The sequence below is a fragment of the Lutra lutra genome, chromosome 1, assembly GCF_902655055.1.
Source record: "Lutra lutra chromosome 1, mLutLut1.2, whole genome shotgun sequence".
In the NCBI taxonomy this organism is placed as follows: Eukaryota; Metazoa; Chordata; class Mammalia; order Carnivora; family Mustelidae; genus Lutra; species Lutra lutra.
Window position 1 is genome coordinate 216,087,319 of NC_062278.1, and position 14,033 is coordinate 216,101,351.

The 14,033-nt window shown below is 54.5% G+C and overlaps 1 protein-coding gene across 2 annotated transcripts; it reads right to left on the reverse strand.

The window, feature by feature from the left end:
• Positions 1-7,178: 7,178 nt before the first annotated feature.
• MRPL4 (mitochondrial ribosomal protein L4) lies at positions 7,179-14,033 on the reverse strand. Of its 2 annotated transcripts, none has more exons than XM_047703060.1 (9): positions 13,711-14,028; positions 13,560-13,626; positions 13,323-13,473; positions 11,631-11,682; positions 10,513-10,630; positions 9,490-9,596; positions 9,257-9,366; positions 9,101-9,177; positions 7,179-8,049 (listed from the first exon to the last, which is right to left on the reverse strand). In XM_047703060.1, the coding sequence occupies exons 1-9, from the start codon at positions 13,765-13,767 to the stop codon at positions 7,904-7,906; spliced, it is 885 nt and encodes a 294-aa protein (XP_047559016.1). In that variant the 5' UTR covers positions 13,768-14,028; the 3' UTR covers positions 7,179-7,903. The 2 variants fall into 2 exon arrangements, with proteins under 2 accessions (XP_047559016.1, XP_047559026.1); XM_047703070.1 differs by lacking the exon at positions 7,179-8,049 and adding an exon at positions 8,078-8,226 and having other exon boundaries at positions 13,711-14,033.

The window sequence follows — 14,033 nt, forward strand, 5'->3', positions numbered from 1 at the left end:
GGCTCTTCTTGGGTCCCTTGACCTTAGTCCACGGTGCGCAGGCCGCGAGCTCCCCCGCGCGGCCCAAATCTTCCTTGCAGCCATAAAAGCGCCAATCTTTTTCCCATCTCCTGACCTGCTGTGCCCTATTTATTGAGCGCCTGTTGTATACCAAGAATCCTTCCAAGGGGTGCTAACGACAAAGCAGTGATCAGAAAAGACAAAAGTTTCGTCATTGTGCAGAGGTGGTTTTAGTGGGGGGGGGGCAGACAAACAAAAATAAAATACATGGGCTGTTACTTGCGATTAGTGCTGAGAAGAAATAAAACAGGAGGGAATAGGCAATGTGGGATTGATGAGCTTTTTTTTTTTTAAAGATTTATTTATTTATTTGACGGAGAGAGAGAGAGAGAGATCACAAGCAGGCAGAGAGGCAGGCAGAGAGAGGGGGGGAGAAGCAGGCTCCCTGCTGAGCAGAGAGCCCGATGAGGGGCTCGATCCCAGGACCCTGAGATCATGACCTGAGCCGAAGGCAGAGGCTTAACCCACTGAGCCACCCAGGTGCCCCTGATGAGCTTTTTAATAGAGTACTCTGAGACAGACTGAGAAGGTGACATTTGAGCAAAGACCACGGGAGGTGAGGAGGGAGGTGACAATATCAGGGAAGGAGTGTACCAGGCAGAGTACTGAACGTGCAAAGGCCCTGTGGTAGGGACAGCCAGGAGGCCATGGTGGCTGGAGTGCAGTAAGGAAGGGAGGAGGAAAGGAGGGCAGGGAGGAGATGGTGCAGAGCATGCTTGTTGGCCTGCAGGGGACTTTGGCTTTCCTCCCAGTGAAGTGGGAACCATGGAAGGTTCTGAGCAGAGGAGAGACAGCCCTGACTCAGGTGTTTACAGGCACCCTCCTGAGACTGCAGGAGCTATGCTCTGGGCGCAGGGAGGACAGTCTGGAAGCCAGGAAGCCAGAGGAGGTGACTCCTCTAGTCCAGGTGAGTAATGATGGGGCCTGCACTGGCCGGTGGCATTTGGAAACGTGGTCAGATTTGGCCTCCGTTTCGGTGGCAGGGTCAACTGCACTTGCTGGGCCTCGAGGACAAGATGGAGTCAGGGAGGGCTTGTTGGTCCTGACCCGAGCCCCTGGGAGGATGGGGAGCTATTTCCTGAGATGGAGATGGGGCGGTAACGGGGCACAGGTTGGCAAGAGGAGCCTCCACTCTTGGTCTTCCACTCCCTTTGTGTTTCCTTGAGGAAAAGGAAAACAGAGTCTCCCCAGCCCTTCACTGAAGCTTCCAGGAAGGGCAGGGCTTCCTTCAGGGTGCCAGGCAGTCTCAGGCAGGCCAACAAATGTCCCCACTGCAGACCAGAGGCCGTGGACACAGGGCAAAGTGGCCACAACCCACTTTGTGGTTTCATGCCTGCTTCTCCCTTCAGTCCAAGCTCTCGCATGGCTACCCTGCCTTTCCTGGCAGCTTCCGCGAGCTGCTTTTGGCTCTGAGCATTCGGACCATGCTGTTCCTCTAGCCCAGAATTCCCTTCCACCATTTCTACAAAAGGTTCTCAGAGCATCGCATCCCCAAGGTTGTAACAGGATGAGGAGTAGCTGGGGGTTTGAATCCAGGCTCCCATACCTGCCAGCTATTTGAGCGTAAGCTCTCCCCAAAAGTGAACCTTGAAACAAAACTTGGTGTCCAGGCAGTTTGTCTGGAAGGTGATCTCAAGAAACACCTGGGGTGGGGGAGTCCGGGAAGGCAGGCAGTAAAGGTGTGTTAATGGAGGTATCCATTGGGGTCACTGAGGTTCAGTCTTATGGAGGAACTCTTGGAGGTGGGGAGACTCTGTGCCCGTCCTGTGCCTCGCTGGGTGGAAGCTGTTCTGGGACTGTCAGCTCCCCAACACTTTATTACTAGATATATATTTTAATTTAAAAATTGTAATAGATTTTATTTATTTATTTGACAGAGAATACAAAAAGGCAGAGTAGCAGAGGTAGAGGGAGAAGCAGGCTCCCCATGGAGCAGGGAGCCCGCTGTGGGACTCGATCCCAGGACTGTGGGATCGCGACCTGAGCTGAAGACAGACGCTTAACCGACTGAGCCATACAGTCGCCCCTTAAAAATTTTTTAGTCACCAGGCTGTCCATTACATCCCCAGAACCTATTTATCTTATAACTGGAAGTTTGCGCCTTTGACCCCCTTTACCCATTTCCCTACCCCCTGCCTCTAGCAAGCACCAGTCTGTTCTCTGTAACTACAAATTCAGGTGTTGTTTTTTTAAGATTCCACATGTGAGTGAGATCACACAGTATTTGTCGTTGTCTGTCTGATTTATTTCACTTAGCATAATGACCTCAAGGTCCATCTACATTGTAGCAAATAGCAAAATGTCCTTTTTTTTTTTAAAGTAGCCTCCACGCCTACAACATGGGGCGTGAGACTGAGACCCGAGCTGAGATTAAGAGTTGGATGCCTAACCGACTGAGCCACGCCAGGGCCCCACGCTTTCCTTCCTTTTCTTTATGGCCAAATAGCATTCCACTGTATGTATATGTCCATCCATCCACCGATGGACGGTTAGGCTCTTTCCCTGTCTTGAGTATTGCAAAAAAATCCTGCAGTAGCATGGGGGCGTAGAGGCCTTTTCAAGATAGTGACTCTGGGGGCGCCTGGGTGGCTCAGTGGGTTAAGCCGCTGCCTTCGGCTCAGGTCATGATCCCAGGTCCTGGGTTCAAGCCCCACATCGGGCTTTCTGCTCAGCAGGGAGCCTGCTTCCTCCTCTCTCTCTGCCTGCCTCTCTGCCTACTTGTGATTTCTCTCTGTCAAATAAATAATAAATAAAATCTAAAAAAAAAAAAAAAGATAGTGACTCTGTTCCCCTCCAACTGACGCAGAAGCAAAATTGCTGGGCCATATGGTAGTAACTGATTTTAATTTGGGGGGAGCCACAATCCTGGTTTTCAAAGTGACTATGCCAGTTTACATTCACATATATGTGTCTAATTGAGACAAGTTCACATGATATAAAGTTTACATTTTTAAAAGATTTTATGTATTTATTTGTCAGAGAGAGAGAGAGAGAGCACAAGCAGGGGCAGCCGGCGGGGGGTGGGGGGGGAGCAGGCTCCCCGCTGAGCAGAGAGCCCAACGCGGGGCTCGATCCCAGGACCCTGAGATCATGACCTGAACTGAAGGCAACGGCTTAACCCACTGAGCCACCCAGGCGCCCCCGTAAAGTTTACATGTTTGCCCTTTAACAACTTTCTAGAATATTCGCAGTCTTGTACCACCATCACCACGATTCGATTCCGGGCTATTTCCTCACCCTCCCCCAAAACCTGGCGCCTCCCGATTCCCTCTTCCCTCAGCCCCTGGAAACCCCTACTCCACTGTCTGTCTCTGTGGGTCTGGCTATTCTGGACATTTCCCGAAAACGGAATCACACACTCTGTGGCGTCTTGTGTCCGGCTTCTTTCCCTCTGCGTCACGTTCAGGATGTCTCGCGTAAAGGTTCATCCCTGTTGTAGCATCCCACGGCCCTTTTTCCTCTCTCTGGCCAAACAGTGGTCCACGGCAACGATATATCCCGTTTCGTTCATCCATTCATCAACAGCTGGGTCATGCGAGTTGTTGCCACCGCGGGCTGTTGTGAATCAGGCCGCCACAAACGCTGGCTTACAAGTGTCTGCTGCGGTCCCCGTTTTCAGTTCTGGGCGTACCTCATTTCTTGTTACAGCTGGAGAATATTGCCTTGCATGCAGACATGACACTTTGTTGATCCGTCCATCAATCGACGGACATCTAGGGGTTTTCTCCCTTTTGGCCCTGGGGAACCACGCTGCTTTGTACATTCATGTGCAGGCATCGGTATGAACATTTTTTTCAATTCCTTTGGGAATATGGTTAGAATTGCTGGTCATATGGTAATTCCAAGTGGAGTTTTGGAGAAACTGCTAGACTGTTTTCTCTTTCTTTTCTTTTCTTTTTAAGATTTTATTTATTTATTTGACAGAGAGAGAGAGCGAGAGCACTCAAACAGGGGGAGCAGCGGGTAGAGGGAGAGGGAGAAGGAGGCTCTCCACCAAGCAAGGAGCCCAATGTGGAACTCGATCCCAGGACCCTGGGATCACGACCTGAGCCGAAGGCAGATGCTTAACCGACTGAGCCACGCAGGCGCCCTGAGACTGTTTTCCACAGCAGCTGTACCATTTACATTCCCACCAGCAACATACAAGGATGCAAGACTTCCAATTTCTCCACATCCTCTTCAATACCAATTTTCTAGTTTGATGATTACTACCATAATTGCCATCCTAGTGGGTGGTATGTTGTCCTAGTCCCCTTCCCCCTCAGGTCCCATCTCACTGTCCTTCTGACCTGCCCAGCAGACAAGCCCAGCAGAGGGCTGGGGAGTGGGGGGAGGCGGGCATGCCGGACAGCAGGTGTCAAGGATGCTGAGAGCCCCTGCTGTGAGCTGTGACCTTGAGCAAACCACTTCCCCCCACTGCGGGGGGTATCTTGCTGGCCTCAGCTGAAGAATGAGATGGTAACACAGACCTTGAAGGCTGATGTGAGGTGTCACTAATCTAGTTTGGACGCGATGATTGGCCAGCAAAGAGCAAGGGCAATTAGCGGTCGTCACAATTTGTCTGTTTCACGAGGAACCAGTGTGGAGAAACTCCCCCTTAAACTTCCTCGGTGGAAACACAGGCTTCCTCTGCGTTCCCACAGATCTGGTTCATGCCGGTATCACAGTTCATCCTAGCCACCCTAGGGCGTAAAGGCAGAAGTTCCCGTTTACGAGTCAGTCAAAACAGAACTTTGCTTCTCCCTGCACCCCTTGACTCTGTGCTGAAGTCTCGCCCCACTCCTGGCTGAGAAGTCTGCCCAGGACTCAGGCCCAACTCAGTATCGTATTCAAGTCTCTGAACTTGACTTGATGTTGGAGGGGAGCCCCAGGTCAGGCCTCGCTAGGCTGGAGGCCTCAGTGAGGAAGAAGGGCCTGGTCTCCCTGCTGGTGACCTTCTTTCTGTCTGCCTCACCCCCTCTCACTAGCCTGGGTTGGGGGGCCCTCCTTGCTCAGGTGCAGGAAGGAGGAGACAGGGGACAGGGCAGTTCCTCCCAGGCTGAGAGCTCTGGACGGCCCAGAAGCACATAAATGTGGCACCCTTCGGGGATTTGGTGGGTATGTGTTTGGAGGGGCTCTGAGGCTTTCTTTCCTAGAGATCCCTTGGTTAGGGTGGGAGCATCTTTGGTTTGGGTAAATAACCAGTAAGCAGACCCCTGGCCCACCTTCAGAGCTGCCTGCCTCTCGCCCTTCCCCCTCCGAGTGGGGTACCAGCTCTAGCTTTTGCTTTCACTTTCTTAAGCCAGATTCAGCCTGAGTCCTGGGTGTCCGGTCATGGAATGGGTAACTGCAAAGTGCCCTCCCTCTCTGGATTCTGTCTGGGTCAGTCCATGTCCCCAGAGGGTGGGAGGACTTAAGGGTAGCAACAGCTCCCCCGACGAAATGTCTCCACTCATTTCTTCTTAAAAAGGCTCCGTATAGAGAATTTCCAACACAGACAACAGCAGAGGATACGCGGTAAAGCTGCACATGCCAGCTTCCTTGGTCCTCACGGCTGATCTGGTTCCATTTCTCCCCTTACACCCTTCATGGGATCAATTCCCCCCCCCACCCCCACCCCACCTTACCCTGCAAGAAAAAAATAAAAGTGCTAACTAACCCCCAGGACCTGCAAATGAGTAAGAAGAGGTTGGTTATTGAGGCCGGGTGGCGGCAGGGGAAGCAGGGCACTAACCCAACATGACCGGGGTCCTTATAAAAAGGGGGAATCTGGACACAGGCACATCCACAGGGACATTGCCATTCAAAGACGAGGACAGACCTTGGGGTGACCATGAGCCCAGTAACAGCAAGGATCGCCAGCAAACCACCAGAAGCTGGGGAAGAGGGATGGGACGGAGAGTCTCACTCGCAGCTTCAGAAGGAACCCCCTGGCCGACAGCGTGATCTTCGATTTCCAGCTTCTTGGACCGCGAGACAGGATGTTTCTGTTACTTCAGCCCCCCAGGCTGTGGTACTTGGTTCAGGCAAGCCCTAGGAGACCAACACACACGCTGCCTCCCAATTATTTGAAAACACATTCTAGTATCAGATCATCTTTTTTTTCCTTTTTTTAAGGTTATTTATTTGCCAGAGAGAAACACAGCGAGAGGGAACACAAGCAGGGAGAGGGAGAGGGAGAAGCAGGCTTCCCACAGAACAGGGAACCTGTTGGGAGGCTCGATCCTACGACCCTGGGATCATGACCTGAGCCAAAGGCAGACGCCAACAATTGGCGTCCCAGGCATCCGCTCCCCCCCACCCCGTCTGATTTATTTGAGAGAGAGAGAGAGAGAGAGCCCGCACATGCTCCTGAGTGGGGGGAGGGACAGAGAATTTCCGACTCCCCGCGTGGAGCCGACACAGGACTCAATCCCATGGCTCTGAGATCCGCCTGAGCCGACACCAAGAGTCGGATGCTTAACCGACTGAGCCACCCAGATCATTTTTCTCTAATGCCTTTTTTCACCCTTGGTCTGGCTGTAGGTTTCCGGTATGGTTGAACAGGTTCCAACACATCTCTGGAAAGTCCGTGGCGGGAGGTGGGGTTGGGGGGGCGAGTTGGCCTTGCTGTTTCCTGACCGCCGTGAGGTGGACGACTAAGCAGCCTGCCTTCTAGCTACGATGACCTAGACTGGTCTGGGTGCTGTCGGCACAGCTGGGTCTTACTCCAAGCCGCACATCCCCACGTGGCCAGTGAGAGGCACAGGGAGAGGTAGGGACCAGTTTGGCTTCAGCCCAAGGGACATTTCCCACCCGCCCTCTGTACCCATTCTTACACAGGCTCCAAATGGCTTTTTTACTTTGTCAAGTCTGGTGCTTTAAGGATCAAAGTTTTTATCCATGAGGATTTTCAAAGAATGTGCTGCGAGCTCTGAAGGCACTCCCCAGAGACGCATTCCAGAGATGTTTTTTGGTGAGGGGCTGCCTAGCCCATGGGTGGTCCCTGCCCCCCCCCCCCACCTTGGCTAGACAGACGCACAGATGTCCGTTCTGGCTGACTTTAAGGAAACTGACCACATGGTAGTCTGTGTTAGGACTATTACAAGAAAATTAGCTTGGGGAGCAGATATCAGCAGACTCCACAATTAGGATGCTAGTTCAGTGTTTAAATAGTGTGTTTATTTGCTCATTTACTGAGCACAGGGATTCAAATGCTGCTTGTGGGAAATCATGATAAAAGCTTCAGGTTTATGCTTCCTTTTTGTAGAATCACCCCCCCTGCTTGGCCTGCAGGATCATGACCAAAGGCAGCACGAGCCCCATCGGGGATGTGAATTCTCGGGGGCAGCCCTGAGCAGCAGGGAGGCAGCAGGAGCAGGTTCCTAGGGACAGCGGTGGCATGACTCCCCTGCACAGTCCTGGAACCTGACTCCTCCTGGGGAAGCAGACGGTGGGTCATCGCTAAACAGCCCTGAGGTTGCCCCTTGAAGAGAGGTACCTAGCAGCACCTAGCACTGAGGAAAGAGCCAGACTTGCCAAGTGGAAGTATTTACAAAATGGCAATGAGCCGTTCTGTTTCTGATTAAAAAACAAAAAAAAAAAAAACCAGAGTCAATGTTAAAAATGAAAGAGAAAATTGGGGCCAGAGGCCGGTGGGGCTCATGTGCCGAGCGGCCCCTCTCTGGTGGTGACACGCGCTCGGCCACTCTGCACACGGCTGCACGGGGATGAAGGGATTCGGGCGGTGCGGCCCTGCTCTCACAGGGTGGGCACGAGGCTCCCAGGCCTACTGGGGGTTCGGCCTGGCTCAGGGCAAGCACCCGGCACGAAGGGGTCCAGGAAGAGGGCGGCTGAGGGTCCCCCAAGGGCAGAGGACCAGGGCTCAGGGGAAGTCACGGTAGGGCAGGCGGAAGGGGTAGAGAGGCGTGTAGCGTGAGTCGTGCCAGAGCAGCTTCTCCTCCAGGAAGGCGACGGTCTGCAGGGTCAGGACCAGGGTCTGGTGCTTGAGCATGCTGTACACGTTCAGACCTGGGTGTGTGGGAGCGGAGATGCGGTCCAGGCTGGGCTGCCTACCACCTCTGGGCGCCCATGTCCTCCTCGAGGAAGCAAGCCTTCCCAGTATTGCCCCTTGTGGTCCGACACGGGCTCACAGATCTTGCAGGCTAGGCTCGGGCCCTGGCTCAGCTGCTCACTGATGGCAAGACCCTGGGCAAGGGACGGTCCTTAGCTCAGCTTCTGATCGAGAGCCTCCTGCGTGCCTGGCTCTGCTCTGCGACGGGGCTGTGATCCTTGCCACCCTCTCCAGCGGGAGCAGAGGCATGAATGTACGGCGGGAGGCCTGTGGCTGCAGTGAGCCAGCGAGCGGGACAAGTGGGGGAGGCGAGGAGTGCAGGGAGAGGATGGGGCAGGCTGTGGAGGATCCTGTGGGCCTCAGGATGAACTTGGACCTTGACCCAGAAGGGAGTGGGAAACAGCAGAGGGAGGGAGGGGCGAGGCCCGGGTGCTCACGGGCGCCCTCTGGTGGCTGTGGTGGGGAGACCAGGCTGCAGGCGAGAGCAGGAGCCAGGGCCAGGAGGGAGATGGGGGTACTGGGGGTAAGAAGTGGAATGCCCGATATGTTTAAAGTCAGACCCGACAGAGTGAGCTAAGAGATGAGTGGAGGGTGAGAGCATGGTCTGGGGTCTGAGCCACAGGAAGCAAGGAGTTCAAGGAGCCAAGGTGAGACCCCCAGGGGCAATTGTCCGGGAGGAAGTCGGTCATGCAATCAGGAGACGGAGAAAGAGCTCTAGGGAAGAGTCAGTGTGGTGATGGGTGTGACATGCCCAAGCCAGACTGGATCCCACCTCCCAGGCTCTCGGAGGGAGGAGCCAGATGAGGGCAGCAAGTGGCCAGTCCACTCACTCAATGCCCAGCACTATGACCCCAGCCTGGACAGAGCCTTTTTCAAGGATGGCATTTTCCTGATGCTCTGTCTGGGGAAGGTAAGGGCTGGGCTGAGGAGGTGGCAGGTACAGAATCTGAACTGGCCCACGCACTGCTGGGAACCTAGAGGCGGGGAGAATGGGGGCCCTCTGCTCACCGACAGCTGGGATCAGGTTGAAGGTCTTGAGGCTGGAGGTGGCTGCCACGACATTCTGGGGCATGTCCTCATAGGCTCTGAAACAGAGGTCAGGAGGTGAACCCCGCAGAGGATGGCACCCAGCGCCCCCACCCCTGCCCTGCCCCGCGCCCTCACAAGTCCACAAGAAGCACGGAGTCCCCCCAGCGACGGTATCGGGCCAGCTCGGTCAGGTACTGGGGGTCGGAGGTCGGCAGCTCCAGGGAGTCTACGACGTGCAAGTCATCCTAGTAGGAAGAATGGACGGGTTGAGCCCCCGACAGCCCCCCAGAAGCTGCCTGAGCTCTCCAGCTCCCACAGCCTCCCCCCCCTCACCAGGCCAGCAGCTCCTGGTGGGATCAGGCCCGTACCTGGGCCAGCTTGACAGTGAGCGCCACCTTGAGGCCCTGCACCCGCACCTTCATGGGCAGCATGTAGTAGTAGCTCGTGGGGCCCCGGGGGCCGTGGGCAATGCCTCCTGCAGGGACAGAGACGTGTGGACAGGTGAGGACCCCAGCTGGGTGTAGAGTACAGAAATTTCTCACAGTGGCTGGTGTAGGGAGGCTGCCAGGAGGCAAACTGAATCAGCAAAGGGGACAGGGCCTCGGGGAGGGACAGAGAGGAGACACTGGATCCAGCGTTGACTGGGACAGGTGACTTTATCACACTGGGCCTCGATTTCCTCAGTGTCAAACCTTAAGTGAGGCCCATCTACCTGTGCGTCCTCCCTCTGCTGGGCCCTGGGGGGGGTGGGGGGGTGCATCAGGGAAGAAGATGGGCAGGATCCCCGGCCTCATGTCATTCACCTTCAGACAGAGGTTCAACTATATAGGACATCAGGGCTCCTTTGGGTGGCACCAGGAGTTGTTGGGGGTGGGGGATCCAAAGGAGGTCAGGAAAAGCTTTCTGGAAGAGGCACAGCCCAAACACATGAGAAGAGTTGGCCAGGCAAATGGGAGAGGACCCTGACATCAGCTGTCCAGTCAGGGAGAATGTGGAGGAACAAGGGCAGTGGGGGGTGGGGGTGGTCTGCAGGCACCACTGCCTGGAATGCCAAGGAAAGGAGCTCAGACTTACCAAAAAGGCTGCAAGAGCCACCGGGAGGCTTAGGAAAAGCACTCTGGGTGCTGTGTGAAGGGTGGCCCAGGAGAGGTAAGACAGTAGTCAGGGCCAAAGGGAGCTGTGGCCATAGTCTGGTGAGAGAGGCTAAGGCCAGAGCTGGTGGGGGCTGGGAAAATGGACGACTCTCTGATCTCTGACCCGCACACAGGCAATGAGGTCTGAGGGCCAGAGTCCTACTGCCCCTGCCTAGATGAAAGGAATGGGACCGACAAGCTATCCCACCAGATGGGTGTGAAGACACCCCCAGGGTCCCTCCCTCCCTGCCCGCTCACCTCCTCGCCAGATCGGGGAGCGGATGCTGCCTTGCCTAGAACGCCCACTGCCTTTCTGCGGCCAAGGCTTCCGGCCTCCGCCCCGCACCTCGGCCCTAGTCTTGGTCTTGGCATAGCTCTGCGGGTGCAAAGGGAGGAGGTGGATGGTCAGGTTCCCGGGGCAGACACTGTCATGGCTGAAAGGGCCCAGACCTGGGAACAAAACAGTGAGCTGGGCAGTGGGGGTTCGCCATTGGGGAGCCCTACAACAGGAGGGACAGAGATTAGGGCTCCATCGGGACAAGCACACAGCACTTGGGGAGAGAGACGATGAAGAAATCGACAGTTCCCTCATCCGCTCCAGAATGTCAGCCTCAGAAAGGAAGGGGCTCTGCTGCCTGGCACATGGTAGTCACTCTGCAGTTTTTGAATGATTTTAATGTGGTGGCCCACTAAAAGGAAGGTGTGGTGTGGGGAAACGTGTGGAGAGGCTAGAGAAAAATCAGGGAGAGGTATGGGGTGGGGAGATGATGAGAGACTTCCATGCTAAGCTAAAGACTTCATTCCTAGGACTATGGGGAACCAGGGAGGGTGTGGGTAGGGAAAGGACTCACTGGACTTCTGAGATAAGCAGATAGAAAGCAGAGAGACCCTGATTGATACTGGCTTCTTCAATGTACTTGGCAAAAAAAACTAATCCAAACTACTCACCACTGCTCCTGCTGACCTCTGTGGCCACACCAGGCTCCCTGTTGTCTCTGCCGCAGGACCTTTGCACATACTGTTCCCACTACCTCTTCCCTAGCGCCACTGCCCCCTTTACCTAGTTAGCACCTACTACACACCTGAGGTTAAATGTCTCTTTTTCTCCGGGACAACCTCCCTTGTCATATATTTACAAGCTTGCCTACTTGATTCATGTTCACCTCTCTGACGAGACTATAAGCTTCATCAGGGCAGGGATCTTGTCTGTCTTGTCCGCTAGCACAAAGCCTAATGCACGGTGGGTGTTCAGAAAACACCTGGCAAGTCACCTATCAGTGAGTGAATGGTTCAGAAGAGCCTAGCAGTCCAGAGAAGACAAACTGAGGAGCTTCCTCTGCCTCCTTCTGCCAACCTCACCCCATTCGGCCACTCACAATTCTCTTAAAGTTCCTCTGCCAGATGGCAACCTGGTGCAAGATATCCAACCTACGGAGAAAGAAGAGCCCGTGAAAGGCCCACCTCCAGTTAAAGCCCTCCCCCACCTCTCCAGACAAAAACAGGGGCTCCTACCATCCAACTCCAGGGCCCTGTGCAATCTGCCCCCGCCCCTCTCTGCCCCATCTCACACCACCTCCAGGCCAACTCCATTTCCATTCTGTGAAATGGGGTCCAGCCTCCATGCCTTGTGCTCACTGCTCCCTCTGCCTGAAACGCTCTTCCTCTGGCTGGTTCCCCCTTAGCCAGTAAGTCTCAGCCCAGACATCTCCGAGAGGAGCCTCCTTGCTAAGAAGAGAGCCACCTCTTCCTCCTCCTCACAATACCTTACTCTTTTCCTATTGTTACAACTTACTTCTTGTGACCTTCTTTAGGGACTGATTTGCCTCTCTAGCCCTGCACACTGGTCACTGTGGCTACCGACCCCCTGAAACATGGCCAGGGCCTCATGTTGAAATACACTGTTTTAGATATACCAGGTTAAATTAAATAGATTGTTTCTCCCCCCCCCCCTTTTTTTTTTAAATGTGGCTAACAGCAAAATGTAAATTACACACATGACTCATATTATGGGGCTACATTGAACATGACCGCTGGGGAAGCTTGCCAGGGCTTGGCAAGCTACTATGGCTAGTAGGCCAAATCTGGCCTACTGCCTGTTTCTGTAAATATGTGCTTTTGCTTACAAACTGCCTATTGCCACTTTGTACTACATCAGCAGAGAGGAGTCGTTGTCATGGCAACAGGAGAGCCTACAAAGCCTAAAATGTTTACTATCTGGCCCTTTCGAGAAGAGGTTCGCGGAGCCCCGTTCTGCAGTGTAAGCAACATCAGCAACCTTGGTGCTCACTCCCTGAAATCCCAACACCCAGAATGGAATGCGGCACGTAGCAGATGCTTTGTAAGTATTTACAGAATACACGAAATATGTTGTTTTTAATTTCTTTCGTCACTCTCTACTAGATTGGGACTCTAAAAGCAAGGGGCAAACCATACCAATATCAGTAACAATAATAAACTAACAGCACTTATTACGTGCCCAATAGGAAGCAACTGAGGGGCAACATACACCTTGGCAAGCGATAAACCAGCCCAAGGAGCTGGCCCACATAAGGCTGAGATCCCAGTTCTAAAGCTTCCAAGCTGTGTGAGCTTGGGCAAATTTCTTACCCTGTCTGTGCTCAGTTTCTCTGTCCACAAAGCAAGAGTAACTGAACCCTATCCTAGGATTGCTCTAAGGACCTACTTAACCAAAATGCAAAGAGACTATGCCAGGGCATAACCATTGTTAGTGCTTATTTTTGCAAAATTCAGTAACAGCGACCATAGTCAACACATCTACATGACTTATTAGGTGCCAGAATTAACTCATTTCATCATCACAGAAACCTCTTCAGGTCTGACAGAATGGGGACACTGGAACACAAGAGGGAAGGCAGGATTTGAACTCAGTCACTCGGGCTCCAGAATTCTGCGACCTTAACTTCCAGGACGTTAACTCTTAGACCTCAACCTCACCTAACTCTTTGGCAGGGAAAACCATCGTCCCCTTTTGGCACGTGAAGACGCTGAGGCTCAAGCCCCGCTCCTTCTCCCTCTGGAACTCAGTTCACCGTTTCACTCCCACCCACCTGGGCGCTGTGGAGAAAACTTCGGGGTGCAGCTCGGCCAGACCCACGCGCTCCTGCTCGTAGCCCCGCAGGGACTCCACCCAGGCCTGCACCGGACGCCGGGACGCGGGTACCGGGAGCTCGCACCTGCGCAGCACGGGCGCCTGCGGACCTGAAGCGATGGGGAGGTCACGGGTCAGGGCCGAGCGTCGGGACTCTCGGTTGCCGCCCCTCCTAGAGCGACCCTGGCAACCTCACCCGCGCTAGCTACCGACTCTGGCTTCGCCGCCTGGGGTGCTGCCTCTTCCGCCAGCGCGTTCAAGCCCTGTAAACGGGGGACGAGTATGAGAAACGATCCCCGGAACCTCCAACCTTTGTCCTCCGGCCCGTCTCCAGTCCCCTGCCTCACCCGGCAGCCCGCGGGCCGAGCCCAGGCTCGAGCCCCAGCCCGTAGTAGCTGCAGCATTGTCGCGCAGCCCCCAACGCGAGGTCAAGGCTCCTTCTGGCGGCGCGCGGCGCCTAGCGATGACATCACGCCGGCGACACCATGCACCCCGCTCGGATCGGCGCTGGAAAGCTGAGTATGCAAGAGCGACGTAGGCGGAGCCTGGCCCAGCGTGCCTCTATCTTCGCCCCAAAACTAACCCCCAGGTTCCAATTTCACGCCTGGCCTAAAGGACCCCCCTGCAACGCCTGGAAACACGTGACCTTACATCGAGAAGCCGCGCCCCT